Raw genomic sequence first — 27960 nt, 5'->3', positions numbered from 1 at the left:
GACATGCAACGTGGGCCTGTGTCTCCAGGCAAAAAAAAAAAAAGGTCCTGTTTGGTAAAAAACACAGGTATATAGTTTTCATTTTATGTCCTGTTTTGCACATTTAGAGGAGAAGTATCTAAAATTTTTTATTGTAAATAGTTATAATGGTGTTCACATTTTTTATTTTGTATACAAAATATGATGGTCATGTTCAATATCATTATTTTCTAGCCAGCGAAGGTCTAAAATCAAACAGGAATCTTTCTACGGGCATCAACATCCATTTTTTATTTTGCAATTTTATTGCTGTAAGCAACAATGCTTAATTGCAATTTGAGTTATGTTAAAATTACATAAAATTTAGATTATTTTTTTTTAAAGCATCGAATAAATTAAATGTCATATCAAACGATGTATTTGTCCATGAAAAATTGTCCCTAAATTCAAATAAATCAGAAAACAATTATATTTTAACATTTATTACAGTGTACAAAATAACTTGAACTGAAAAATATGACCGCATAAACATGTATTCTACACTGATTTACAGTACAAACATTCAATGAACCTGTCGTAAAAAAAGGGCCTGTTTTCAACATGGTATCAAAATAAAACATGGAGGGGGAAAAAAAAAAAAAGTCCCACAAGAGACATAAAGGTTGTTTTCACAGAAAACACATTTCATAGCTGACCCGCAGAATGCTTCATCATAATACTGACGTTCAAACCCCCTTTTCTGAGGTCAAGATGGAGAGTTCAGAGGTCATTTGCTGTAGACGCGTCATAATTTGCAATTATTTGCTCAAAAATGAGCTGCCCAGTCACAAAGTTGAAGGTAACACAAGAGGAATTCATAATCTTTAGCACATTCGGCTCACGTACTCGCTCGCTTCTTCCGTTGTTCAAGCTCAATCAATCACTTGTGGTGTAACTTGATGAACACCTTTTTTTTTTTTTTCCTTTAAAGTGCAGGCAAATTACGCAAGAACAGTTGAAAGGCAACATGAGTACGCTGGAGGGGAATTATACAGGAAGTTCAAGCAAGTTGCTTACAGTGACAGGCAGACATAGTGGCAACTCTGAAGGTTTCAGTCTGTTAAGAACAGTTAGTGATTCTTTCATCAACAGTCTGTCAGTTGGAGAATCACGCTGTGGAGAATATGGCAGAGCCGGAACACATTTGTGTTTTCAGCAAGCTGCCATTTAGTGTCCGTGCTGGTTGTTCGGGGGGAAGGGCGGTCCATTTACACCGGGGTGGTAAAAAGCGCAGTTGCTCTCATATCTGCAGTTTCCCTTCATCATGAAGTGGCGACAAACAGGACGCATGGACATGTCTGTTGGAGGTTGGGGAAAAAAATGCAAATTAGTTTGATGAATCATACAGTAGGTGTGTCAAAAATGTTGTCCACATACCGTTCATATTGTGTCCTCCCCTTGGACCCCCTCGTCCTCGGCCCCGGAAGCCCTGCTCGCCTCCTCGGCCCCTCCCTCCCCGGTGGAAATGGCCGCCTCGGTGGGGCCCTCCGCGCATGGAGTCGTCGCCCCAGTAGTTGCCGTTGTCCCCGCGGCCCTGGCCCGGCGGCGGTCCCATCATGCGCGGGCCCCCGCCGCCGTTGAAAGGCGGCCCGTGGTTGTGGGGGGGCGGCGGGTGGTTGAAGCGGGGCCCGCCTGGGGGCATGTTGGGCGGGAAGCCGCTGTTCATGGGCATCGGCATGTGCATGTTGTTCAGGTTGTTCATGGGGCCGTGGCCCAGGAGATTCGGGTTGACTGCATGGACAAGAAAAAGTGAGTTACACATTTTCAGGAATATTCAATTAACTCGTTCACACCCAACTCTTGTCACTGCTCCTGACTGTTTTATTGGATTTGGACTGATTGTGCAAGGCCCACAACCGCTTTAGCCACTTCCACCAAATTCACAAACAGGCCTAACTAGACTTCCAATGGGACAAAAATGAAGAGGTGCCAGTTTGTGTTAAGTGCATGGGTGCCTGTTGACGAAAATAGGGCCGAGGAAGTCAAAAATCAGATTACAACAAAAATGCAAACAAATCTGTGGTTTTAGCACTCTGATATTTCATGAAACAATCATTTATAAACATGCAGTCTTTGCAATTTCAAGACTACTCTGTAATGTCTTAACTGAATTCAATTGTTTAGCCCTAATCAATAACTAAACAAAAAACACCATTCAACAAAAAATGTTTGGAAAGTTATGTAAGCATAACGGTGAGACATGAGGGCATGATGCGGCCTTACCTGGCGTTGGTCCCTGGTTCTGCGTCTGTTGCAGGGAACCAAGAAGTTGCTTGATCTTATCCGAGAAGTCAGGCTGCTTGATGAGGTCTTCAGTAGACTGGTTACCAGAAGCGCCCTAAAATACAGCGTTCATTAGTTGACAGTCCAATCCCAATTTAAATAAATACAAATGACTAACAGGATATAAGTGAAAAATTTGGGGTATAGCTGCAACATGTTGTGGGGTAATAAATTTATATACACCGTGCTAAATTAGGTTTTAGATTGTTTCAAATTTTGCACATTAATTGGGAAATTGCTGAATGTACTCATTTGATGCGCTTTTATTGCTTGGAGTTGAATTGCATTTCTTTTCCTTTAATATTAATGCACTTGCATTTAATTCATTTCTAAATCATCAAGTCGAATTATATTTGTGAATATTGCTGTAGTGACAACTTAATCTCCCTCACATCTATGCAACCATTTCTATTATACATTTAATATAAACCCATTTTATTTCATGTTCACAAATATTGCACGCTTGAAATGAGTAAATCAAACAGACGAAAAAGCTTTATTTCGCTGCTGACAAAAGCTCCCAGTCTGCAGTAGTCATGTACCATGATGGACGTGAGCAGCTCCTGTACGTTGACGGCTGGTGTGACGGGATTGTTGACAGTGTTTGTGGTCTGGGGGCTACGCGAATTGTTGTTGAGGTTGCCCATCAGGTTGGCGAGAACGGGCGGCAGCTTGGAGCCCTCGTTTTGGGCCGCGGCAGGAGCCTGCTGAGACGTGTCCATTGGCTCGGAGTAGCTTTCGTCTGGTATTGAAGAGTCCTGCAAACATACCGGACGCAAGTTGAATAAGGTGGTCAATTATTATCAAAACAAGTCAAACATGTTTGGTCTGAATTTTATACTAACCTCGTCTAGGGGAATCAGTCGAGGGGGCATAGGTTCAAAAGGCTCTGGGTCGGGTTCATGTGGACTGTCAGGCACACTTGCAAAAGGACAAAAGAAATCCATGGAACCATTTTTCAAAATAAACGTGCTAAGTGCCATTTACACCACCTACCTCTCTTTACTGAGGAAAATCTCCTGTAAGATGCCCATCTCGCGGTCCCGCTGGGTAAACTTTTCCGTGCTGTTGGAGCCAGGAATGACCAGACTGCCGGGCAACGTCAGCGGCCTGGGGGGCGTCCAGGGGACCCGCTCCTCCATAGTGTCGTGAGAGAGCCGCCGGGCCATCTCAAATGTCTGCCTATCCATCATCAACTCCCGTTTGGCCGCCTCGCCGAAGTCCTTGACCTTGTTGACGTTGACTAGCGGAGTGAGTAATATTAGTCATTTGCTCTTACGGGAGTTGGACACATTTCGCTGTGGCATGTCTCATACCTCTCTCGGTCTCATCGAGATCAAAATAAAAGTACTGTTTGAGATCATCTTCCTGAGCCCAATGAACAGTCTTCTTTTTCTTGCCCTTCTTGGTCAAGTCGTCTTCCCCACGAGGTTCTGACAGAGAATTGGGCTTGTCTCCTGCAAAATATGAAAAATATACTGCTATCTTCTATTCCAATGATTATCTAATGGTCTCGAGCAGAGCCAGTCTTACCGGTGTCCATGGAGTCCGGGTCTTCAGAGGGCACGGGGGTCCCAGGCCGATCCGGCTCCTGGTTTTCATCAATAGTATTTGAAGAAACGGTCTCGGGAGATGTCGGTTTGGCAGAAGATGAGGAATACGTCGATGACTTACTGTCAAATGGATTTGTCTGAAGATAAAAAAGGAGAAGCGAGATAGGAGGAGAGAACACGTTGACAGGTGTTGAATAATTGTTGAACTAGTTAATACAACGCATACAAAACTATATATTGAAGCAATTCTAATTTCTTTTTGCCAACTACACAGACGTATGGTCCTACCCATGGTGGCTTGACAACAATTATATTTTACTAAACTTGATGTTTGCTTTTTTTCCACAGTTAGATTTGGCCATCCATTTGATGTCTTACCTTGTTTGAGGTCGGGGACACGGCTTTGGCATTCGAGGGTGAGCCAGCTGCAGCCTTCTTTTTCTTGATCTTGATACCCGGCACTGGGGCCGAGTTGAGCGCATCGAGGAACCCGGTGCACTCCATGGCTGCAGACATGAAATCAAAAGTACATAGGAAAGTGTGACTCAACAGTTAATGTCACACTTAATGCATTTAAAACCAGATCTAGTAATATTGCTATTGCATTGATAAACTACGTCAAACTTACGTTGCGCTGGAATGATCTTGACTTTAATTTCTTTGGTAGAGTTGGATGGTGTGTTTAGAGGTTTGTATTTCTTCTCCAATGGAGGATTGTCATATGGACCAGAACTGTTCAGATTTTTTTTATTTAAAAAAAGAAAAAGGAAAAAAAGAAAGCATAAAGTTACTGCCACTGACCACAAGATGGCTGTAGAGAGCAAAATACACATTTAACTGTGATGGTGCTGTACTCATATTTATTTTGGTAAATTTCAGTACCTTAACCTCTTGAGGACCGGCGGTTTGATGTTGTACTTGTCGCCGAGCTGAGGCGCAGGCGGGCTCTTCTTTGTGGGGGCGGGGTTAGGCGTGTCCATCTCTAGTCCTATAAAACCATTGTAATCATCTAAAAGCAATTCAGCAATATGAAATCCATTATTTCAGTTGCTTACCGATGGAACGAATTTTTGCATGACTCGGCGCATGAGCTTTAGCTTTGTCTTTCTTCTTCTCCTCCTCGCCACTCTTCTCCTTCACCTCTTTGGGTACAACCTTGCCATCTTCTTTCTTCTTCTTCTTATCTACACGTCAAATATAGAGCATTTTAAGCTGATATCAAAAAGAAAGAGCCATTGATAAAACAGACAAAGTCAACCATCCATACCAGCAGGACTGCTTGCATTGCTTGATACACTCTGGGAGCGAATTGTTGCCATCCAGCCATCGACAAGCACAGATGCCAACTTCCTCAATTCTAAAATGTGAATGAGATGATGCATTATGTTCAAACTAGTTGAAAACATACATATGACTAAAGAGAAAACTGACCTTCAGTCTCTGCGCCTTTACACAGTTGCTTTACCAACTTGGCTGTGTTGTTCTGGAAGGAAAAAAAAAAAAAAAAAAAAAAGGAAACTTAGTAATCTAATTAAAACCAAACGTGTTTGAAATACATTAAACAAAGTTAACTGTACCAGTAATAGAGGTGTTGAGTTTGGCGTGTACCTGTTTGAGGTGATCCACTTTGAGGGGTAACTTCTGCAGAGTGAGCAGAATAAGTTGCAGCAGAGGAGAATTGTTGGTGGTTTTGGAGTAAGTGAGCCATGAGTTCAGCAACCTGTAGCCACCAACTCGAATGAACCTAAACAAAGGTGGGGAAAATATGTTGAAGAAAAAAGCATGCATGCAAGTTAGACCACCCAAAATTTGACTTGAACGCATGCATGGAATATTGTCAAGACTGACCTGTTGAGAACATCATGTGACTTTGTATGAAGTAGGATGTTCAAGTACATACACCGACTGACCATCTTGGCAGACGCCTTCATGAGGCTATGCAGAAAACATGCAGACATATTCATGAACCCATTTTTAATCTTAACGAGGCACAATCTGCCAGGCTTAAATTCCTCACCTGAACATCTTTGGGACTCCCTCCAAGCTGCAGAGTCCCCCATCCTTCCCTAGTAGAACCTCCACTCCCTTCAAAACCTCTTTGGGGTCCACCGGCACCCCCTCCATGTCTGAAAGGCAAACCGCAAACATTTAACACATACAGCAGGAAGGCAAATGTGTATTGCATGTTTGTTGTTTTTTTTAAATAATGGGGCATTATGTTTACTAGTAGTTATTTGCTTCTAATCTAACAGAGGGGTTGCTCAACAGAACTGAATTCCATCCTTGCTATTTACAGACCAACATCTCACTTTTTGCTATTAAACACAAAATCCAAGACCACCTCTAAGCAACTCTCACTTTGCCACTTTTTAGTGTTTTCACCAGACACCACTCAACATCACCAGCGCAAACAAATTAACAGCGATCACGTTGGACAAAAAATTTTTGAAAAAATGAACTTACAAAATGACTCGGCAAACAATTCAGCAATAGAAAGACATGCACTGCGTCATACTTGAGCTGTTGCACGCTGCCGGCACGACCTCGAGTTGCAGAGACAGGAGCAGGACAGATGAGTGTCCCAGCGTGCCATAAAGTCTCTTCTCTGGACCTTGCAGGGCATTTGTACTTGTATGTGCTTCCGTGTGAAATGCTACTTTCTGATTTACTAAGGTACATTTAATGATAGAATAGTGCAACAACCCTATTTGTAGCATTTAAATGTATTTACACTTGTTTTATTTCTGTCATCTGAGAACACCACCAATAATTAAAATACAATTAAACTAATTTTTCATATCCATTTTGTAACATACTTTTGTGTATTTTTTTTATTTTTTTTTTTACATCAGATTAAAGATATCTGCCAGTTATTCAAAATTAATATAATAGCATGCATATTGAAATCACATTTGCTCAAAACTACAACTGAAGGAGGCTTGAACAGGAAACTCAACTCATCCTAATTACTTGCTTGTTTTCTATAATGTATTTTACAATTTAAAAATCACCTCATCTGATTGGGTAAGGTCAAACAATCAGCACTTGTGGTTCATCTAGTCTTACCTGCTACAAATGACTTAATTGCACATTCAGATTGACATTAAAAAAAAGTTTAATAAGTATTTGTAGTAATAGCATTTTATACTGGCTGTCTGGATTACCGTACTTTTGGTGTCTGCAGTTCTCTTGACAAGTGGCCATTAAATGTATTGTTATATAATTAAATCAGCATTGCATTCAAGTGTGTTATATGTTATACAATTAAACATTGGACTTGAAAGGTATGGTCAGACTGGGTTGCACACTCTCCATGTTTGTTGATATTTAGATTTAGTGTATACAAAACCTGCCCTGCAGTCTATATTAGTTCATTGGAAATGCCATGGTGAGGAATCAGTTAGGTCTTACCAGTTTAAATGTTGTAGAAGAAGTTTTATATTGTCTCAGAACTCCACAACACTGCAAATAATTCAAAGCCTGTAAATGGCACAGCTGTTACACATGTACACAAAATGTCAGTGTCAAACAAGACCCAGCTACATTATCCATTGAGAAACAATTGCAAATAATTATGTGGTGTAGTACTGGTACATAAAAACAAAATAAATCGCCCCAAAATGTTCAGTAATAGCACGTTAAGTTTTGCTAACTCAGGTAAACAAAGTTTGTCTTGGGTACATTGTTGTACTTCAAGTCCCTTGGTTATGTAAAGACAGCCAAATCCTAAATGCAAGTGAAACAAGACTGGAGCAGGAGGGGCAATAAACTCGTCCGCCAATGAGAGCCCTCCTAGCTTTAACCCCCTCGACGCCAGACTCGCCCAGTTAGCAAAGGATCGCGCAAGCCAATGACGCATGACGTTTCGGTTTGAACACAAAAGCACGAGCAACGGTTAACTGGCAACCTGAAAAGGACTGTTACGCGGCAGCAGCCATTGTGGCTGCTTTACGGTTTTAAAGAGAGAACTCCCAAATGTTCCGAAGAAAAAGCCACCAGATGGTGAGACACAAACCAATTATCCACTATTTTGACAACTCCGATTGTTTGTGTTTCGAAAGACCACTTCCATTCAGCCATCCCGCAATCTTTATCCACAGATTGCATGGTGCGGGATTTGAGGAAGCCCCTGTGCTATTATCGTCAACGCAACACTGTGCTTCAAATGTCCAACAGTCCTCGGCCTAATGCAATCTTTATGTATAGATTGCGGTGGATTTCAGTTCCGTGGAGCAGCCCCTACAAAACCTCGGCAGGCAAAAATAAGTCCGACTTCATTGGTTATTAGCGTCCTAAAACAAACACGGCAATCTTTATGATCAGATTGCTTATAGATCAAATTATTTATCGACTTCAAATTTTATTAGCCCACCTCGTCTCACACACGAAGAAACGGCGACTTGTGTCGCAGTCCACGTTCATGTGTGAGCTCATGCTAAACAAAAGGCTAGGCTAAAACGCGGCGGCTGCTAGCCAGCTACCGCAAGACAGCTAATGCGACCATTTTGGACTTGGACTAACAAGTCAACAATATGCATTTATATTCAAACTAAATGCCCTCAACGTTTTAGTCATAACACATTGTGCTTTTCGGGCACTTATTTCGTTTATACAAAACATATCGTCAACTTTGATGGCTTTAATACCTGCTTCAAAATTTCTAAAGGGTGGGGCTTTGGTAGTTAAACGCTAGCCTTTTCCTTCAAGAACAAACTGGAGGCAAAAATAGTAATCAGATGTCCATTACTTGAAGAAAAAATAGCAATTTGAGTAGTTGGTCGAAGTCCTCGACGGTTGAGTCTTCAGGAAAACGAATTGAGACCTGAAAAAGTGCACAAGAAGGAAAAAAACATTTTAGTTGACACTCAGAAGCGAAAATTCGCCCCTGCGGCGTAATCAACTACATGCATTGTTTTGTGTGAAAACGCTGGGGTGATTTCACCTTGCAAAACGACAAATGTATGCACAAATGTTCTGACGTCGTAACTTACCTTTGACCAAATCCAGGAATGAGCTGGAGGAGGAGGGATTTAGCTTTTATACCTAGTGACGTTTTTTGCGTCACGGCAGTGTTTTTTTTCACCTCTGGTATCGCTTCAAAATGGCCGACGAACGACCTTGTTGTGTGACTTAAAGTCATAATGGCGACTCACACAGTTTTTCGACAATTGCGTCGAAATTCCAACAAATCACACCTGATAAGTTATGTGTGTCGGTACAGTATTGCTCAAAGCACATATACACGTAAGACCTTTCACATTTTACCGAAACTTAAACGTTATAAAATACGTAAATTACAGTTGATAAATGCCTACAAAATGGCGACTGCTTTATAACTGACACGCTACAGCCGCATGCGTGTTTTGACAAAAAGTCACAGTGAAGTGAGCCTATTTAAAAACATGCCAATACACTTTTAACAAAAATACAATAATCACAAGGAGCGTTTCTGGTAGTAATAAATCCTTTTTCATATGTAAAGTTTTCCCTCAAATTATGACGTCACGGCTGTCTGCGGTTGGGAGTTGGGACTGCACGCACGTTGAAAACGCCCACTGTATTCATTATAATATGTTCGTTATAGTAGTGTGGTGCAAATAGATAAAGATGGAATGAAACAAAAAAGGTGTGACTTACACCCTTTTTGCTGTGCTTCATTCACCGTGTAAGCCAGTGTCCAAAGTATGGCCCATTTCTCACATTTGCAGCTAAGAAATTTGTTGTATATTACCGTAGAGCTTTTCTAAATTGAGTTGAGAGTTGAGTTGCATAATTTGTAAGGTTAGAAGGTGGATTTTAACAAAAACTACATTTTTGTTTTTGAAAATAAATAAATAAATAGTTACGTGTCCACTTGTTTAAAAACGTTCAAATTCTTCTCTAAATGATTCTTGAAACTTATGCTGATTGAAATATATATTTAAAAAAAATACACACATATATTCGTAATTTTCTCGTGTTTCTCAGATCCACAATTCTATCCCAGAAGTATAAGTACAAGAAATGTATTTGAAATAAGTTTTTTGAGGAGACAAGCAATGTATAAAATTGTCATTTGAATTCCCTCGGTTAATACAGTAATCAAAACAGGTCGATAGGTGGCGGTAATGTACTATCAAAAATTTGCAAATCGTCGTGAAGGAAGCAAGTGAATGACCTTTGACCATCGCGCATGAGAAAAAAAAATGGCTGCCTCCTTCCAAAACGTTGTAAGGGCAGTGTTCCGCATCTCGCCTTCAGTTTTATTCACCCTGCGACAATGTCAGGTAATATTTTACCATACATATGCTCTTCCTACTGCTGATATGTCGACGGCGTTTTTTTTTTTTGTGTTATAAAAGTTTTATTTGTTAAGCGAGTCTAATCAGTAGCCTTCTACTTAGCTAACGTCGATAAATAAAGCAGCGATTGCGTTGTAATCACCATCAAAAAATAAAATAAAATTCCAAAAATTACAATGCGTAAAATCTCTTTGATTTTAAATTTGCACCCTCCTTTGTTTTCATTTAGCCTTATGCCATTTGATAATGTCTACGAACATGTATCAATTCCATTCCACTTTGTTTACAGGGGATATCTGGAAGAACGAGTCTATCTCTTTGGCCATTTGCCCCTCCAAGCCGCTCTTTTTGCCAAACAGTGACAGTCCAGCAGGAGTGTGCGACCAAGGAAACCGAGGCACTCTCTCGCTACAAAGACAGGCCATGGGATTATCTGGAGAGTGAAGGTATCCTGCACATAACATGAGGGTGAGCTTTTTGCACAAACTTGTGTTTATTTACCTATGAATCAAATCTCCCTGGCAGAGTACACTGAGAGGTACGGAACCAATCCAGTGTGGACGGGTTACAGGAGGAACCACAAAGGAGGCATTCCCCCACAGAAGACTCGCAAGACCTGCATTGTAAAGTGTTTTAAATTTATTTTTGTAACAATGTTTAATTTTCAGTACACAGCTGACATATAATTAAAAAAAATATCTATTTGTTTAGAGGGGAGGCAAGATAAGCGGAAACCCCTGTCCAATATGTCGAGATGCAAACATCTTTGTTCATCATCAGGTAAGTGGGTTGATTCGTTATTCCTTTTGGTTGAATTAACACTTATAAGTGCAAGAAAAATGCATTTACAAGTTCCAATGAGGCATTATGCTGGCGGAAAAAAAGCCAGGAAAAGCCTACTAGAACAGCTGGGCAGCTTTAAAATGGTTTTTAGGAGCAAGTTAAATGCTCTGTTAGTTCGTATTAGAGATTAGTGGCTTGTGTCATTGCTGATAAAGCGAATACCTTTATATTTTTTTTGACAGAATGTGAAGCTCTTGAAGCAGTTCATCAGCCCCCTCACTGATTTGATGTATGATCCCACTCGAACTGGTAAAGCACGAGTGCATGCCATTACTTCCGTGTATTGAAAAAACAAACAAAAAAAAACCCATCCAAAATAGGCCCACTGTTCTTTTATCCTGCCAGGTGTGTGTATGAAACAGCACAAGAAGTTGACTGAAGCAATCAAGACAGCACGAGATCATGGTATGTATACTATTCATTTTGACAACATTATTATACTATATTGAAAGGAAGTGTCCTGTTTCAAGTCATTGCAGCTCAACTCATCAGAAGAACTTGTCTGGTTTCAGGCCTTCTTCCCTTTCAGATTCCCTATGTGGATTTTGCAGGTGAAGATTACTCCAATCGCCACGACGCTGTGGGCGTCACACCGCCTGCTCCGACTTTAACGTCTGACGACGAATGGTATCAATGGTACGGTGACATCATACCTGATGAGCAGGAAGTTGCTAAAGTCAGGAAGACTTATAAGGCTTATTTAAAGCCAGGCGTATGATGACATCATTTCTACATGCTCCGTTTGTTTATGAAGTCAGCATCTGTATCGTGGATGTGAATATAAAACATTAGACAAAGGTGCAAAAAGTTTCATTTTATTGTTTTCTTAACCAATATAGCAGGATTTGAAGTATTTTATCTACTATATAAGCATTAGATGGCAGCGTTTACACCCCATTATCTGGTCACAGAAAAAAAAAATGGTAAGAAACCAGTCGAGAGGGATTTTGGGGTTCCTCCCACAAGTTCTCTGGGCAATCACGGGTTAACTTTATTGACCATGGTCTCGCCGAGGGACTCCAGAACTTCCCGCTTGTAGTCATCAAAGTCGCCGTCGATGTGGTTGACGGAGCAGTCCTCCACCACCCACAGCTGGCACTGAGTCTCGGTGATGAGACGGGCATCGTGACTCACGATGATCACAGCTGGGCAAGAACAAGGAAGACGCGATGATGCCACAATGACGAGCAAAATGGTGCTCTGGTGACCAAATTGTGATGTCATCTTCACTTGACAGCAAGTGGAAAAAAATGCTTTTAAAAGGTATTAATTGTTTGTGAAAAACAAGTTATCACATTAAGTATAGACAAAATATCTTCCTGTAAAATGGCTTCAATGACTGAAGTATCCCTTTAAAGATTGTTAATTAGGGCCCGAGCAATATTTCTGAAGGAATTATTATTATTCTTCGCCGCAAACATTTGCATTTTTGAGCCCTTCTTAATGAAGAATTCCTAGTTTGTACAAAGCAGCGAGAGCTGCAAAAATGTGTTTTCCATATGTCCTCTGAACTTGTAGTGAAACAGCAAACGTACGGGCCACATTCCACATACCTCCTTTGTATTCGTTGATGGCCTCTGACAGAGCATCAATGGACTCAATATCCAGATTGTTAGTGGGTTCGTCCTGGAAGGCCAAACACATTTCAGTTTGGGGCACAACAATACATTTTACGTGGCCTAGTTACATGGCTGAAATTGTCCCAAGCGTCAAGGAAAGGATGTTGAGGTTCTCTTACAAAAAGTTCAAGAGGGGCTAAGCTACCGCTAATACTTTTGCAAGGCACCGTCTTACCAAGATTAGAACATCCGGCTGGCGGCAGGAAAGTTCAGCAAAGACAACTCGAGCTTTCTGACCACCTATTTGCAAGACAACAGACACGACAAACCATCAAAACAATTCTCTATACTGGTAAACTACAAAATACAATTTACAAGGAACACAATGGAGTGTATACATAACTAGTGGTGCAATGGATCACAAAAGTCACGGTTCTCATCGGATCACGGATCAGATCAGCAAAAAAACATTTACGGGATTTGGTCAAGCGCTTTTTCCATTAAATTCAAAATTCTAATATAGCCATTTAGAATTTAGGGACAACTTTAGTGCAACATGAGGCCGAAACATTCTTATTTTTACGTGGTTCATGTGTAAAGTAGGGCATTCATGGCTTAAAGTTGTCTTCCTGTCATCTAAAAAGCTACATTTGACATTTTGAGTTGAATGTTTTTCTTTTTTTAATGGGCAAAAGTGTCGATGCATGCCTGCATCTGGTAAAGTTGATTTTGCAGTTTTGCTCAGCGTGTTACGTTGAGTATGTTTCAGCTTCCGAGACATGTCAGAACGGTATCGACTGAATGGTTTGAATCCAAACGGGCCAGGGGTCAACGATGATCCGTTGCACCACCAATAACAACTACGCACTCGGAGCACAAATGAGACTGTTGAGTTGATTGTGCACGTTGTTACCCGACAGTTTGGAGATCTGAATGGTGTGTGCGTGGCTCTCCAAACCAAAACGGCCCAGGCACTTCCTGCCATCCTGGTAGGGGAGATTGAAGTTCCTCATCAGGTACTCTGTGGGGTTCTCCTCCATGTTCAACTGATCTGCGTACTGCTGGTTGAAGAAGCCAATTTTCTGCAAGCAAAATTTCATTACAGTTCAACTTTCAGTTGATTTGTGGCAAGATATATCACGATTATTGCTATTCCCTACACAATTACTTTGTATCCAACCAAAGTATTAGCAAAGGAACATAGAACTTTGAAGAACTACTGACCAATCGATGATTCTTCCTCATCTCACCCTTTGTCTGTAAAACACAAGTAAGTGTCAGTGTCACTCATGGTGGACAACATCAATTATGACCTAATTAAGCTTCAACAAATCAACATACATACGGGATTTAGTTTGCCATTGAGCAGCAACAGCAATGTACTCTTCCCAACACCATTCGGGCCAACGATACAAACTGGACGGAAGGTAAAAATGTAGTCAGAAATTCAAATTGTGAAAGCTGTATTCAGATTACAAGCAGCAATTGTTATTTTGCCAGACAGATTAGAGTCACAAGTAACGGCATGACGAAACGATTCAAATTCCCGCCGAGTTTTCCTCTGCTCCTTGTGTCCTCCTCTTCCAGCTGCTTAAATGAGCAAAGTCGGGCCTTTCTTTTGCAACAAGAAAAGATGCATCTTTTTGAGATGAGGTCCAACCAGCGGAAAGTTCTGCTGTTACGTCAGCATTTCCAAATACGGGCACGAGCAGTTCTATTACAAATATCCCTGATTATTATGTAGTTAGACTGCTACTGGACTTTTTTGAAACAATGCACTGCTTCAAAATGATCCATTTTTAACTTGAATATCAGCTTCTCTATAAACAAGCTGTTGCAGTCTTACTTCTGGATTCCATGTCAATTCCAAAGTCGACATTCTTGAAGAGCGGCTTCTGGCCCTCGTAGGAGAAATCAACACCTGGAATTAAAAAAACAAAATCACGCAAATGTGGATTATTGTAGTTTGCAATAACTGTTATTTTGAATAAAAAAAAAAAAATGGACCCATTTCCCATCTGTTTGATTTACCTGGAAACTATAGGTTACATACAGTAAACCAGCTTATTTTAAATATGAAAGCTGAAAATTAAATGTGTCATGTTAATGTTTGTGTGTGAAATAAGGCTGGATATTGTCGACAACCACGCGATACGATACATACGTATCCCACTACATTATCTTCAAGGCGATACATATCCCGATATTTGACATGAATTTACTTGCATTGTATTATCACAGGTTTATGATGTGGATGTCAAAAAAAAGCTTTTGTTAGCAGCTCTTCTTGGTGACCACCAAGCGGCATCCCCGGTCGAAATGACGCAACTTTATGAACAGGCACGAGCCGATATGAGCACAAATATCAAAGTATTCAAATTAAAGACACCCGTGTCTCCTTTTGCCCACTTCTCCCGAGCACCTTGAAAAAGGCTGTACAGCCTATTTCAAGTTAACGAGCAATATCGATTCTGATGCCCGCGTATTGTAATGAGGCCCGCGACGACATATTGCCGCCTGGATTATTTGCGCGTCCGTCTGGTGTGAAACGCATACAGAGGAACGCCTTACTGTGCAGGCCCAGAATGGGTGGCGAAAGCAGAGGAGGGTTGGGAAAGGTGAACTTGACGGTGTATTCTTTTGGCCTCTTCAGCAGCTCCGTGGCCTCATGGCTTTCCTCCTCCTGACCTCCCTTCTTCTTTCCTTTCTGTTGTTTCCTCGTCAGCGCTTCTTTAGTCTGCTTCTCCTGAAAGCAACATGAAAATAAAACGGCGTGAGGCACAATTTTGCAAATACTGATGCGAGGAATACAGAAACTCACAGCCTGTTTGGTGGACTTGCCACCGGCCTTTAAGTCCTTCAGTTTCTTCTCCTGCTTGTCATATTGTTTCTGGAGCTCCTTTTGCTTTTGGATGTACATTTTTTTGAAGGTCACTACAAAAACATATCTGAGGTTAGTCAAGAACATCGTCTCTACTTTTCCTTCATAAAGGCAGAATTGCTTTCAATGCCGCAACTGTATCCAACATTTGACGTAAACATGATCATCCAACGCACATTTCAAGCTAGGACGAAGTACGTACGGTAGTTCCCTCTGTAATAGTAGAGTTTCTGGTTGTCCAGGTGCATAATGTCAGTACACACGTCATCGAGGAAACTTTGGTCGTGGGAAACTATGAGCAGAGTCTTCTTCCAGCCTTGAAGATAGCTACAAGCAGATAGTGTGTCAGTTAACAACCAATCACAGTTCACCTGATTTCTGAAGCTGAACCGTGATTGGTCGCTTCCTGAGCCCTCAGCAACTGTGATGTCATTTCAACTCGACCGCAAGTGGCAAAATGGCTACCCACAGATGATTTGACTACGTTATTCATAACCCACAAACACAATATTAATCAGAATGCTATGTTTAGATTCGTGCGGGTGCATACAACATCACTGTAAAGAACATTTTTGGGTTATCCACGTGTCATTTTGTAGGGTTGAGCAAGTACCGCTGCCAGGACTCGGCTCTCACAGTGGCGCCCTCTTGTGGCCATTTAAGAGACAATTCCCAATAATTTAATGCCATTTTAATGGAAATTCTCTATATTGGCGGATATAAGTCTTTCTTTAAAATATCTGTCGTTATTTTTTTTATAGGAAAACTTTATGTATCAAAAGTTCTCGTGGTATTGGTTCTTGTTCTCTGTATTGACGATGACTCGAGTTGAGTACGCGTGTTAGCATCTGTCTGGGAAAAAATGGGGTATCAAACATCCCTAGAATTTTCAGGTATGGTTCTGAAAATTGATGAATTTCCCTTAATGTGCATCTTTGCTTTTGAACCTTTCGAAATATGCATTCTTACTCAACGTACCACATTTGGCTAGCACACAAATAATGACTTATTTATGCATCTTCTTGTCTAACCTTGTGATTGTTGCGGTTAGAATAAAAAATCGCGTCACAAGAAGTACAAGTCTGTGATATAGACCTAACTTTTAACCTCAATAACATTCCATGTCGCTTTCTGCAAATAATTTCAAAACAGAGAGGCAAAAATAAATAAATAAATAAACATCCAGTTGTGTATACTTGTTGAGCCAGATGACAGCATTGAGGTCCAGGTGGTTGGTGGGTTCATCAAGCATCAGTAAGGTGGGTTCCATGAACAGAGCTCTGTGGGCGTGGTCGGCACGAATGAGGAAAACGCTCACAAGTCAACGAGGGGTCCGTTTGAAACAAGCGAGTTGAAAGTTCTACCTGGCAAGGGAGACCCTCATTCTCCAACCTCCTGAGAACCTTTTGGTGGGTCTGTTCTGCATCTCGGGGGTAAATGACAAGCCAGCCAATATTCTTCTTGCTTTGGCCTCAGCTGCTGCAGCTCCAATCACCCTCAGCTCCTCATAGACCTGAAAAAAGAAAAGAAAAGAAAAGATACCAGATTAGTCAAAGACACTCCAATTGTTCCATCATCGCTCACCTTGTCCAGTCGGTCTGCCACACTGTCCTCCCCCTTCTCCAAACGAGCCTGAAGCTGCTTCTCCTCCTGCAGCAGCTTCAGGCGGCGAGTATCCGCCTTCAGCACCGCCTGGACCGCCGGCGTGTCGTCAGCCACCACCTCTGATTGCGCAAATGCAAGTGAGGACGTTGCCAAGACGACGGCCAAGAACGTTCTCACCTTGCTCGCACAGCAGCACGTCGATATTGGGCGGGATGCTCAGAGCTCGGTTGGCGATGTGCTTCAGTAATGTGGTCTTGCCTTTCCTGGGACAAAACAGGCACAATTTGGTGGCTTGCTTTTTCAACCAAGTAGCGCGTTGGTGACTTTCACTCTTGTCATGCAACTTCAGGTGGCACAAACATGGAACAACGGATCACTTTGGACTCAAATTCCTGTTGAATTGAGGAAGAGACTAACTGAAGGAGTTTTAAAGAGACGCTTTGCTGCATGTTTGTGAGGACAAAAAATAGTATAGCGAGATGTGTCGCTGTCATTAGTAGCCAATCGGCATTGAGTCGTGATTGTGACTGCCCAAGTCTCACTTACTGTCATAATTTGAAGACCACAAATTTGAACTCATTCAAACCCAAAAACATAAATAAAGGTTGCTTAAAGCAATGCTAGTTATTAGCAGCAGGTGGCTGCAGAGTATAAGAGATCAACCAGGGCCATGTTGCAACAAGTTCTTTTCACCACTTTTCAACAGGTTTGTGACCAATGATGAAACTTAGCTGTATTCTAATGCAAATTGCTGCAAAATGGAAACAGATAAATATACCTTTTTTTTTTTTCCTGGCGAAAGAAGAGACTAATCTTTCTTTTTGGTAGGTTCCATGTTTTGATATCAATAGAACACAATATTTTGTGGGCCTTGCAAAATCAGTCCAAATCCAGTAAAACGGCCGGGAAAATGGCTGCCAGTGACTGAGAAAGTAATGGGAAAAAAAAAAAGAATGTACCCATTTGGTCCAACTAAACCATATCTTCTTCCCGCCACAATAAGGAGGTCAGCGTTGACAAAAAGCTCTTTGCCGTGCGCAGAAATGCTGAACCTTTCCAGCTACACGACACACAAAACAACTTTGTGTGAGGGAACACAATTTTAGGGCAAACTTTGTTCACAAAGGCGACGATGTCATCATTCCGAAAGCCGAACGTGACCTTGATATCCGAAGCGTTCTCCAGCATGGCCTGTCTGGATGACATTTCAGCTTGAGAAATGGAGAAATCTCCTTCCAAGGCATTCTGGGCGCGGATACTCGCCACCTGACGCTCGTACTCCATCTGTGACGGGCACGCACACACATTCAAATCTAACAACATCAACCCAAACAAAGAAATCCAACAGAAACAGAAGAATCCATTTATCTTTATACGAGTCAATATTGTTGGATTGAAGTTATATCATTGCACCCTCGACATGTCGTTAGTGGACGATGAAGGGATGTCCAAACGTATTTCAAGTCGATTTACCATTTTCTTCTTCTTCTTTTTCTCCTTCTTGCTAAGGTTGGAAAAGGGGTCATCGTCTTGTTGCTGCTTGGCCTGCTCTGCGATGACGTCCTCGGCACTCTGCGTTGGCACAGACAAGTATTTACAAAGGCACACCCACAGAAAACCAAGAGCCAAAATGACGACGAGAGGAAACGAACCATCATCATGTCACCCCCGTCACTGTCGTCCGCCTCGTCTTCAGCGTCATGACGCGACACCTCAACAGGTTGCTTTTTCTATAAGTCACGTTTGAAATGAGTGAAAGAATGACAATTGATGAAAACTCATGTGGGGGGGACAAAACATGACATACAACTCTTTTCATTTTGTCCTTTGGCTTCTCATCCTCGTCATTCTCTGGCAACTATAAAGGAAGAAGTAAAAAATATATATATATATTTGTCAGGCAAAATTAGCTAAACAAAACCCAAAAACAAACAAACATACAAGCAACTGCCATACACAAGAGAGGTGATAGTTGGGCATGCACAAAAAAAGAAGAAAGCCAATACATATAGTAGAATAGAAGTTAAGAGTGAAGAAAAAAGTTGAACTCAGGAAACACCGAAAAAGAGCACCCGCAGAGCACCCACCTTCACCTTAGGTTTAGCTTTAGCTTGAGCTTTTTTCTTGCCCTTCTCAGCCTCCTGTATGCAAGATGCACAAACTGCAGCGTTATACACCATAAATTATAATGAAATAGAAATTTATAAGACACATATTTACAAGATACATTTAAATGCAGTTTCCAATTATATGTACCTGCTACTGTATTATCAAAAACCAATTTTAAATGTGCCCATGCCTCCCGTCATACATTTTACAATTGACATCCACTTCTCTTATTTCTAGTGCACGTGTTGTGTTCATTCACCTTCAACACATAAATGATGCATTTGAACAGGGGTGTGTAGACTTTTGTTTTGGGGGTTTTGTCCATTGACAAAAAGTGTCCCAACTGCCCCAATAGCTCCACTTCCAATCTATTTGACTATTTAACTAATTTGTACATCAACAAAAACTTCAAGCACGTGAAGAACAACATGGCACCTTTTTTACTGGTTCATCTTCCTCATCCAAATCTGAGTTGTCTTCCTCATCACTCATCCCCTGGCTGAGAGCTGCAAAAAGGTTCGCACCCTAAAGAACGACACAAACGCTTTGCATGTGGAGACTTAATTGGCAACTTTGGTGGTAACGGACGGTGGCAAACCTTGTTCTTTTTGGTTCCTTTCTTAGGGGCGACTGTGGGGAAAAAAATAAATATATATATCAGAAACTTTCTTGAATGACCGCGACGAATACATCTGACGGAACAACTTGGTCGCCAGTCCACCTACCGGGCTCATCTTCCTCATCGCTAGCTTGCACCGAAAGCTTTTTGAGCTTCAGCATGACGTCTTCATCGCTGTCATTGCCGCCATCTCCACCTTTTCCTTTTCGACGCTCCTTCTTCTTTTTATGAGGCTGAAAAGACGGCATTGACAGCACTCAATTTAGCTGCTTACATTTCAAAACGCTGACTTCAGCCACAGGATATAAAATACTCGTGCATACTAGAAATGCTCCAAAATGAAAGTTTGAGTGGCTGAAACTGAAAATGAGGAAACTAAAGACAAAAAAGAAATCGTACTTTAAAAACCTAAGAACTAACTCGTGAGCTTTCAACTGAGTGTCTTCTCTCCTTTTTTTGTCACGTTTAATAAACAAACGTCCAACAGGTAAACCTGACAGTCTGACTGGTCAAATTCAGATCAAAGTATAAAATGCCATATCAAACTTTTTTCATTTCTTTGCGGTATTTTTTCAATATATTGTGCAGGCCTAATTCCGATTGCCCGAATCTGACCCAGTTCTCTTGAGTAAAGTAATCCGATGCAGAAGCTACTCGAAGCTTTGTTCACCTGTTTTGCATCTTTGACAGGAACCTCAGCTTCCTTTTCAGTTGTGTCCTCAGTCTGGAGTTCTTCAAAAAACTGGACGAAAACAACACACAGCAAATATTTTATTCATTCAATGAAGTACTGTCCAAGTGTGACGAAGGTCAGCGATTAAACTGAAAATAAGTAGATTGAAAATTTGACAAGTACTCACACTTTTTTTGCCCTTTTTATCTTTCTTGCCCTTTTTCACAGCTTTTTCTGTGGTGTGAAAGAGCATATTGTGGTAAACCTGTGAAACACTGGTTAGGTATCACGACAGTGTTAGTTGAAAAATTATTTTAAAAAAAACTGTCAATACCTGGAAAAATATCCGAATAGCTATTATTAGCTGTCAGACAAACTAAGGCACATTCAATAAATTTGATTATGGGAGAAATGTTCACTTATTTCAGCAGATTAGTTTAAAAAAAAAAAAAAAGTGAAACATGATTCACTCACCACATAGGAAAATACTTTTGAAAAATGTGTGTTCCTTATGCACAACTGTTTTCAGTGATTTTTCTTTCTTTTTTTCCCAATAGTTTTTTTTACTTAAAGTGTGATTAAATTTGCCACCGCTGGTCAGCGCTGTCGGACGCTTTCAGTCAAGTACTTTCACTTATAATGTATGTGTTCGTTTTTTGTTTTTTGTTTTTTTAAATAACGTTTTATAACGTATTCAACAGTCTTTCGCAACTTTATTACTCTTTAAGATGTCCTAAACGTAACTGAAGCAATGCTGAAAGAAGTCCAACAAACATTTACATTTTTTGTCCATGCTTATGACAGCATTGCATCATTTTCATGACTCGAGTAAGACGCGTCACTGCTGACGTCAGAATAATGCTACGTCCGACTCAATACAAACCAAAAACTTTGTGTTCTAGGAATTCAGACTGCCTGAGGTATTTATGCGCGTTTGGTCGATGACAGCCATTACAACGCGGATTAAACTTTATGTTTGAGTTGGTAAAGTTAACAATTCACTAATGATACCAGGTTGAGCAAAACCCAAAGACTCAAACAGGTCAGATTATAATGATATTTGTTAACTATAGAATGTCCACTTTACGCCAACAATTTTTAATACTTCACTTTTTTTTTTTTTCTGCTTGTTTGTTTGAGGTAGGATACCGCCTGCGGCTGCTAGCTTTGCTACCTAGCCACCCTAATGATCATTTGATCTGACCTGTTGTCGGGGGATCGTCATCGCCCACCCACTCTGGTTCTTCTTTCCCCTTCTTGGGCATTTTGTTCCGCAATTTGACAGTTTAATCGAGCGTAGTAGTCCAAACCGGTATGAGAGCCACAAATGTCATGCGGCCCAGCAGAGGGAAGAGATCTCTTCTTCGGCTTCTGGTTTTTCTTCTTCGGCGGTTTATTGATGGGACGCAAACCTGCATAATGGTGCATTACCGCCTCTAGTATGTTGTGCGAGAAAATGAATGGGGGGAGCAAAACATGCATTTTTTCCCCCCCGTTTGTCTTTGTTGCATCTTGTTATTATATCGGCTGCAGTGGAGTAGCATGAGTTTTATTCTTAAATTGAATTAGTAAATCACATCACATTAATCAGTTGAATTAAATTAATGTTAAAATGTTAATTTTGCTTTCTAATCGTTCGAAAAAGGTAGAACAGTCATGTTACCGCCTCGGGCTATTATTCGTGAACAATCTGGATTACTCCTTAAACTCAATAATGCATGATTGTGTCCGGTTGTCATTAACATTGTGTGTTGTGTTATGCAGTGGATTCAGACGCTTCCAGAATGTGGAGTTATTTAATTTACGAGATCCCTAAAACACACCACCGCCCAGACTGCGTTCCGTTAACGTCAGACATGAAAGACATTTTAATAAAATCGCAGTCGGACTTCTTCAAAAGACAGATTTACTTCCATACACATCTCGCACATTCCTTGATTTTATTTAGTTTTAGAAACAAACACGTCCGACACGCGGAATGCGCAAGTAAAATCTAGCAAATTCCTCACCGTCCTTGAAGGTAGCATTACGCCTTCCTGTGAGAGGCGTGTTTGGCCAGGCAAGGACACACAACTGGATGACACTTGTGTAAGTTAGCTGCAATTCAGCTTACTATCTTATATTTGGCATAAACGTACATGTGAGTGCAGCACAACCTTTGGTCAGTAGAGCTGTGGCCGACGTATCATGACGTTATTTCGTCAGTTGACGCTAACATGGCAGTGACGTTTCTGTCTAGTACTAGCTAGCTGCTAGTTAGCATAGCATTTGACAGTCCCAGCCAGTAGCCTGCTAGCGCTAGCCAACCGGCAAAATGTAAAGCCATGTAAATGTGTGGGATAATGCTGGAGAAAACCTTATTTGGAGGAAAGTTGCACAAGAAACTATTTTGGCGTGAGGGATGATTGATGAAAATAGTGTGCATTTGCACTGCATAATGTATCATGACACCAACTTTTCATGAAGGCGATTCAATTGTCTTTAATAATGCTGTGTTCGACTACATTTTCATGGAAGTTATAAAGAATGAAATGCATTATATATTCAGGCCATTTTGTAGCTGGTCCTCTAACCATGTCATCACAACAATACATGTAACCATAATAATGTCAAATTGTTATAATATTATATTGCGTCATTGTAATGTGATCTGATTAGATTAAAAGTAACCATTTTCCTCTGATAAGTACTTCGGTTATGCTTTGTCATGAAAGTAGGACATGTCCTTCACAAGTCACCAGAATAATCACGTAAAAGAAGCTTGTCTGAATATATGGCCGGACAGTATTTTTGAGATGTTCTCGTTTTTTTTTCTTTCCCCCCCTTACTTGAGGAGATGCTCCATGGGAAACAGTTGTAGTTTGTCCTTGGCTGGTTAATTCAATTTTAGCTACCACTACGGGTTCTTATTACAAGCTTGTGGTGTGCTGCAAGTCATGTGCTGGTCGAGTCTTTGAAATGTCACTGCAGTCATGGATACAAAATGTTGCAAAAAAAGATCTGTGCATTATTTTCTATCTTGACAGAACCTTCGATATAAAATATCTGCCAACCTTCCAAACTTAGGAATAATTGATGTTGAAGAGCACAACGCTGAAAGCCTAGTTAATGATTAATATTCAACAAGGAAATTTGAGCTCATTTGTTAATCACTACCCAAGAAGTATCTTTCGGTTTCGAAATGGTTGTTGACCCTTGGATGAATTCTCAACGTCCATCATATGTTGCGCCCTTGGTTGTGTTTGTCCCGCCTGCAGTGAATACAACACGATTGTTGCTGTTTCAACGCTTTCATTTTCTCTCTTTTGTCTGACTTTAGGTCCAAAGGGGGGCGTGTAGTGAAGATTTCAAAAGAGCGACCATCTGAAGGCACATCAATGTGACTTTGCAGCCTTGTTGCGGGTGATGGTAACATACTGACTGGGGTTGCCTCGGCCCCTCTGGTGAATGGCTGTGAGCAGAGTTAGCGTTGCCTTCTGGGTGGGTTGCGTCCGCATCCATGGCAGAAGGCAGCCCATCACCAAATACATCAGGAGTCTCAGTCAGGTAATTAGCTCGCGTCTCATAAATGCTGTTTATGTCTGAAGAAATGTGGAAAATGGATTAAGAGAGTTATTTTGAAGGATCGGCGCTGTTTTCGTAACTTTTAAACGACCTTATTCCGGTTAATATCGAAAGAAATCGACTTCAAATCAAATTAAATCACCCCCAAAGGCTAATTTATTCATTACCAAAGACGAAAACGCACATTTCGCAATAATTATAGTTTTAGTTAGTTTTCTAAACATAAAAATGTAGTTTCAGTTATTTTTTGTTTTTTTAAAAAGCAGTTTCATTTATTTTTTCGCTAACGAAAATATTTTTGAATTTTAGTTTTAGTTTTTTCGTTAGTTTTTGTTAACTAAAATAAACTTTGTGGGAAGATGAAGAAACATGGACTATAGATGGTTTTACTTTCTGATGTATTTTTTAAAAGTACATATCTGTTACTAGGGTTGAAGAAAAAAGTAGAAGCAGAAGAAGAAAATGTAATTAACAATGGAAAATTGTGCAATTAATTAGTTTAAAAAATGTAATTGGTTGATAGCTCTAGTTAAAAGTGCTGATGTCATTTTCAAGATCATTCAATTGAGGTCAATTCATTTTCTATGTTTTATTTTACTCTTTAAAGTAAAAGAAATGATAGGGGACAGAAAGAAAGCAAACTTGTTTGTCTGCCTCTGATCAACACAAAACAAAATCAAGACAAAAAAATGAATGACAGTGAGCGGTCGCGATCGGTCAATGTAACAATATTACAAAATAATTCAACTTGTACAATATTTTAGTTGTATAAATAATGGATCCGTGTGGTCTCTGTACCCACAACCGCAAATGACACAAATGGCAGCTTTCTGTCCGTCTCTTTCAGCCCCTTGACTTGCAGTGGATCTACCCAACACGTGAACTCAGCAGTGCATCATGGGCCTTGGCGCCCCCCAACAGCTTGCGACGTCACACGGAGAAGCAAGCGACTCCGCCCCTCCCTTTCCATCACGCCGGATGGCCGCCGAGCGCCGCTGACCACGACAAGGACTGGGAGGAGTCGCTAAGCGCGTGCGTGCCGGTGCGACAGAACGAATGGAGTTGCGTGCACACCGTCGTGGAGATCCCGTTATTTGCTCAGACGAAACTGGCGGAGTTGCTTGCTCCAGGGAGTCCAAAGTCCTCCTGGGAGATTTCCTTCCTCCTCACCACGGTGGACGGCAGCAGGGAAGACGACATCAGCGTCAGCAGCTTGAGGGGAAGCAGCGAAAGGCCCGAAAAGAGACGGCACGGCTCTTTTGGAAACCTGTTTGAAGCGGAGAGTTGCCCCGCCCCCTTCATGTACGGCTCTCACTTTTACTGTTTCCATTCGCCGGAAACAGAAGCAGCGATCACCCCACACCGGCTGAACTCTCAGCACGATATTGGACTTGACGGAAACAAGATGGAGGACTTTCCGCTGCTGCGTCCCACCTCTCTGTGTAGCCGTGACGCGAGAAGCGAGCGCTCGCCCAGTCAACGGGACGGTGAAAGAGAGCAAAAGCTGGCCGTGGCGTATGAAAGATTAAGGAGTGAGGTACGCGCATTTGTCTCGTCAAATAGAAAATCGCCAGTCTGCAGCCACGACGCATATGAAAGTGGTCCGGTTTGAAAATATCGGAATTAAAAAATAAAAAAAAAATCAGATACAGGTTGCATATGAAGCAAAATTAAAAAAAAAATAATAATCTGACTTGGGTCGTGTACGTAGCCTCAGTCACTTAACTCATTCACTGGCAGCCATTTTGACTGAAGCAACCCCCTTCGCTCCCGGCGGTTTTACTGGATTTGGACTCATTTTGCAAGGTCCACAGTAGCTCGCTCGTGATTGGTCCGTTCGATGGCCTACTTTTTTTTTTTTTTCTTTTTTTTTCTCTCTGATGTGCATTAGACAACAGCTTGAGACATCAGACATCCAGATAAGCGTTCATTTACATTTTAATGTTTAGCACGGTTATTTATTGACGTCTGCTGAATGTAACTAAAAAAGTAGCTTGTAATCTAACGTAGTACTTTTATAATCGGGAAGGAACTTTTATGGTGCATACTTTGTGTTGTGCGGTTTATTTGACATGTCCGATTCCACCTAATGTTTTGCAGCTGCCAAATTTCTTCCGTAAGACTCATGACTACGCCATGTACTCCCATGATGTTGAATTCATCAACGGACTTCTCAATACCAAGAGCAGGTAATCATGGAGACGTATTTGTGCGCTGGACTTCCTGTCTTGACTGGAGCGTCCCCTTGCAGAGGTCGCGCCATCTACCAGGTCACCCTGTTGCTGTGGCGCCTCTGTTGTCATTTGTATTTCTGTGACACCCGGCTGGAGGTGCTCAAGCTGACCAAGCACACGGAAGACGGGAGCGTGAAGGCTCGCTGGAGGCTCCGGGGCCTTCCCTACCTGACGCTGATGCTGCGCTTCTACCGCAAAGACAAATCACAGCTGTACAGGTGACATTCTCATAAATGGCTCTTTTTTTTTTTTTTTTTTTTTTTTGGTGCCCCGACAATTTCACACCAAAATATTTGCGGGTGTATGTTTCACCTCCATCTTTTCTTATTCTGGACTGGCGTCTGTTCCAGGTCATATGATGCTTTCTCCACGTTCTACATTGGACATGACGGACTCATCCACTGTCATAAAGTTGAAAAGGTAAGAAACCAGGTGTGGAGGGCGAGTTAAGACTTTGCAGCACGAAAAATAAATATGTAGACCCCCTTTGTTCAGTATGAGAACCAGCACGGTAGTATGGAGGAACAAAAATGGCAAAATAAAAAAATAAATACAAGTAAAATAATATAATTGAAACAAAAACAAAATATGCATAAATTAAAAAAAAAAAAAAAGACTCATTAAAACATGCTGTGTGCTCTAGCAATTAAAAAAAAACAAAAAAAAGTAGAAACGCGTTATTGGTTGGGACGGACAAAGTATTAAAAAGCGTATTTACACGTTTTTGAGTTTAAATGAGTGACTAGTGCTCAATTTTGTTTGATCCGGTCTGTGTGGTGAATTCTTGACAATGAATTGGTGGTTGTAGTTCATCCGAGTTCTGTTCCACTGCGATTCCAGCTTTGCCATCCCAGATGGTGTCAATGCATGATTGAAGTGAAAAGAGGCAACAAAAAGTGTGATTGCGGATCTGATTGATGCAGGTGATGCCGGCTCAGCCCCCAACCCTGCCCGGAGTCACGTCCCTCCTGGCCAGCGCTTTAGTGGCGCTGGGGATGGAGGAGACGGTGAACAGACCCGCTCTCAATCTGCTGCCCCTCATCCTGTCCTCGCTGTGGCACGTGCCACAGTGAATCTCACTTTCATTGCCAGGATTTGAAGATCTGCGTCACACTTCCTCATCATGCTTTTTGTCTCAACTGGTAATAAATGGTGGCATAGACAGTTGAGGTCGACTCACTAACATGCTACAAGATGCAACATGCGTTTACCATTTCCCTCCAACAGCATTGGAAGAATGTTGAATGGAGTAAATGGCAAAAACGACTCCATTCAATTCCCCATTTTCATTGCGTGTTTGAAGCTTGAAAAGTTGTCCATGTGCAATACAACTGCAATGAAGAAAACTCCGCAGACTGAAAAATCACTCGACATTCTTCAGGTGAAACTCTTTCAAATATACTATTTAGTCTTGTGTACGCAAACGTTGTTGCGGCTGAATTCTGGATTTCTTTTATGTTGAAAATATTTTTGTCCACAGCAGTACATCTTGTGTTTTGTTTCCGTGTGTGCATTCTGCATGATCTTTCCCCATCCAGAAATTCCGTCACTTCAGACTTTCAACCACCCACGTGTGAACTAGTTCGTCGTCAATACCGCAACAACGTTTAAGTCTTTCAGCGTGTGTACAATGAAAATAACAGAAGTGAAAATGTATCGTTAAATGCTAAAGTCCACGTATTAAGAGGCCGTTTTTTTGTCTGTTGATAGGAAGAGCAATAAAGGATTGCTGAAATAA

At 41.2% G+C, this 27960-nt stretch overlaps 4 protein-coding genes across 12 annotated transcripts in view; 2 read left to right on the top strand and 2 right to left on the bottom strand.

The window, feature by feature from the left end:
- mrps18b (mitochondrial ribosomal protein S18B) overlaps window positions 1-11785 on the top strand; it is a 13705-nt gene extending 1920 nt beyond the window's left edge. For 2 of the 4 annotated variants that reach the window (XM_077507366.1, XM_077507365.1), the window contains exons 4-9: window positions 10425-10581; window positions 10661-10758; window positions 10847-10915; window positions 11161-11227; window positions 11324-11383; window positions 11491-11785. In XM_077507366.1, the coding sequence (XP_077363492.1) occupies window positions 10425-10581; window positions 10661-10758; window positions 10847-10915; window positions 11161-11227; window positions 11324-11383; window positions 11491-11696 (657 nt within the window). In that variant the 3' untranslated portion in view covers window positions 11697-11785. Of the gene's footprint in view, window positions 1-7623; window positions 7857-7954; window positions 10121-10424; window positions 10582-10660; window positions 10759-10846; window positions 10916-11160; window positions 11228-11323; window positions 11384-11490 lie in introns of those variants that run through there. The other 2 variants (XM_077507367.1, XM_077507368.1) reach the window with 2 other exon arrangements.
- Window positions 446-8790, bottom strand: ppp1r10 (protein phosphatase 1, regulatory subunit 10). The gene is made up of 18 exons (XM_077507362.1): window positions 8501-8790; window positions 5872-5980; window positions 5703-5789; window positions 5463-5598; window positions 5286-5337; window positions 5122-5211; window positions 4910-5038; window positions 4737-4842; window positions 4483-4586; window positions 4233-4360; window positions 3835-3991; window positions 3618-3758; window positions 3298-3544; window positions 3147-3222; window positions 2844-3059; window positions 2242-2356; window positions 1396-1749; window positions 446-1316 (listed from the first exon to the last, which is right to left on the bottom strand). The coding sequence occupies exons 2-18, from the start codon at window positions 5976-5978 to the stop codon at window positions 1186-1188; spliced, it is 2376 nt and encodes a 791-aa protein (XP_077363488.1). The 5' UTR covers window positions 5979-5980; window positions 8501-8790; the 3' UTR covers window positions 446-1185.
- Window positions 11778-21832, bottom strand: abcf1 (ATP-binding cassette, sub-family F (GCN20), member 1). Of its 5 annotated transcripts, none has more exons than XM_077507356.1 (26): window positions 21629-21832; window positions 20612-20658; window positions 20422-20493; window positions 19858-19984; window positions 19731-19762; window positions 19568-19657; window positions 19111-19164; window positions 18831-18881; window positions 18676-18753; window positions 18497-18595; window positions 18185-18307; window positions 17983-18083; window positions 17201-17286; window positions 17003-17142; window positions 16783-16931; window positions 16615-16698; window positions 15621-15745; window positions 15359-15471; window positions 15109-15283; window positions 14384-14458; window positions 13883-13953; window positions 13762-13794; window positions 13451-13619; window positions 12773-12837; window positions 12532-12604; window positions 11778-12123 (listed from the first exon to the last, which is right to left on the bottom strand). In XM_077507356.1, the coding sequence occupies exons 1-26, from the start codon at window positions 21687-21689 to the stop codon at window positions 11957-11959; spliced, it is 2460 nt and encodes an 819-aa protein (XP_077363482.1). In that variant the 5' UTR covers window positions 21690-21832; the 3' UTR covers window positions 11778-11956. The 5 variants fall into 5 exon arrangements, with proteins under 5 accessions (XP_077363482.1, XP_077363483.1, XP_077363484.1 ...); XM_077507357.1 differs by having other exon boundaries at window positions 19117-19164; XM_077507358.1 differs by lacking the exon at window positions 18831-18881.
- c19h6orf136 (chromosome 19 C6orf136 homolog) lies at window positions 21339-27960 on the top strand. 2 transcript variants are annotated; one of them, XM_077507364.1, is made up of 7 exons: window positions 21339-21466; window positions 23744-23970; window positions 24836-25525; window positions 26089-26177; window positions 26240-26440; window positions 26573-26642; window positions 27146-27960. In XM_077507364.1, the coding sequence occupies exons 2-7, from the start codon at window positions 23872-23874 to the stop codon at window positions 27293-27295; spliced, it is 1299 nt and encodes a 432-aa protein (XP_077363490.1). In that variant the 5' UTR covers window positions 21339-21466; window positions 23744-23871; the 3' UTR covers window positions 27296-27960. The 2 variants fall into 2 exon arrangements, with proteins under 2 accessions (XP_077363490.1, XP_077363489.1); XM_077507363.1 differs by lacking the exon at window positions 21339-21466 and adding an exon at window positions 22251-22512.

The sequence above is a fragment of the Festucalex cinctus genome, chromosome 19 (genome assembly GCF_051991245.1).
Source record: "Festucalex cinctus isolate MCC-2025b chromosome 19, RoL_Fcin_1.0, whole genome shotgun sequence".
NCBI lineage: Eukaryota > Metazoa > Chordata > Actinopteri > Syngnathiformes > Syngnathidae > Festucalex > Festucalex cinctus.
Note: the sequence above shows the minus strand (reverse complement) of the source record. Positions and strands in the feature narration are given on the sequence as shown.

Coding starts and splice junctions, on each gene's coding strand:
- c19h6orf136 (XM_077507364.1), top strand. CDS start 23,872: ATGGCTGTGAGCAGAGTTAGCGTTGCCTTCTGGGTGGGTTGCGTCCGC. Junction 23,971..24,835: donor ACATCAGGAGTCTCAGTCAG/GTAATTAGCTCG, acceptor CGTCTCTTTCAG/CCCCTTGACTTGCAGTGGAT. Junction 26,178..26,239: donor CTTCTCAATACCAAGAGCAG/GTAATCATGGAG, acceptor GTCCCCTTGCAG/AGGTCGCGCCATCTACCAGG.
- abcf1 (XM_077507356.1), bottom strand. CDS start 21,689: ATGCCCAAGAAGGGGAAAGAAGAACCAGAGTGGGTGGGCGATGACGAT. Junction 19,165..19,567: donor AAGATGAACCAGTAAAAAAG/GTGCCATGTTGT, acceptor TCTTGCATACAG/GAGGCTGAGAAGGGCAAGAA. Junction 15,284..15,358: donor GCAAGTCCACCAAACAGGCT/GTGAGTTTCTGT, acceptor TGTTGCTTTCAG/GAGAAGCAGACTAAAGAAGC.
- ppp1r10 (XM_077507362.1), bottom strand. CDS start 5,978: ATGGAGGGGGTGCCGGTGGACCCCAAAGAGGTTTTGAAGGGAGTGGAG. Junction 5,338..5,462: donor AAGTGGATCACCTCAAACAG/GTACACGCCAAA, acceptor TTTTCCTTCCAG/AACAACACAGCCAAGTTGGT. Junction 3,992..4,232: donor TGTCCCCGACCTCAAACAAG/GTAAGACATCAA, acceptor TTTTATCTTCAG/ACAAATCCATTTGACAGTAA.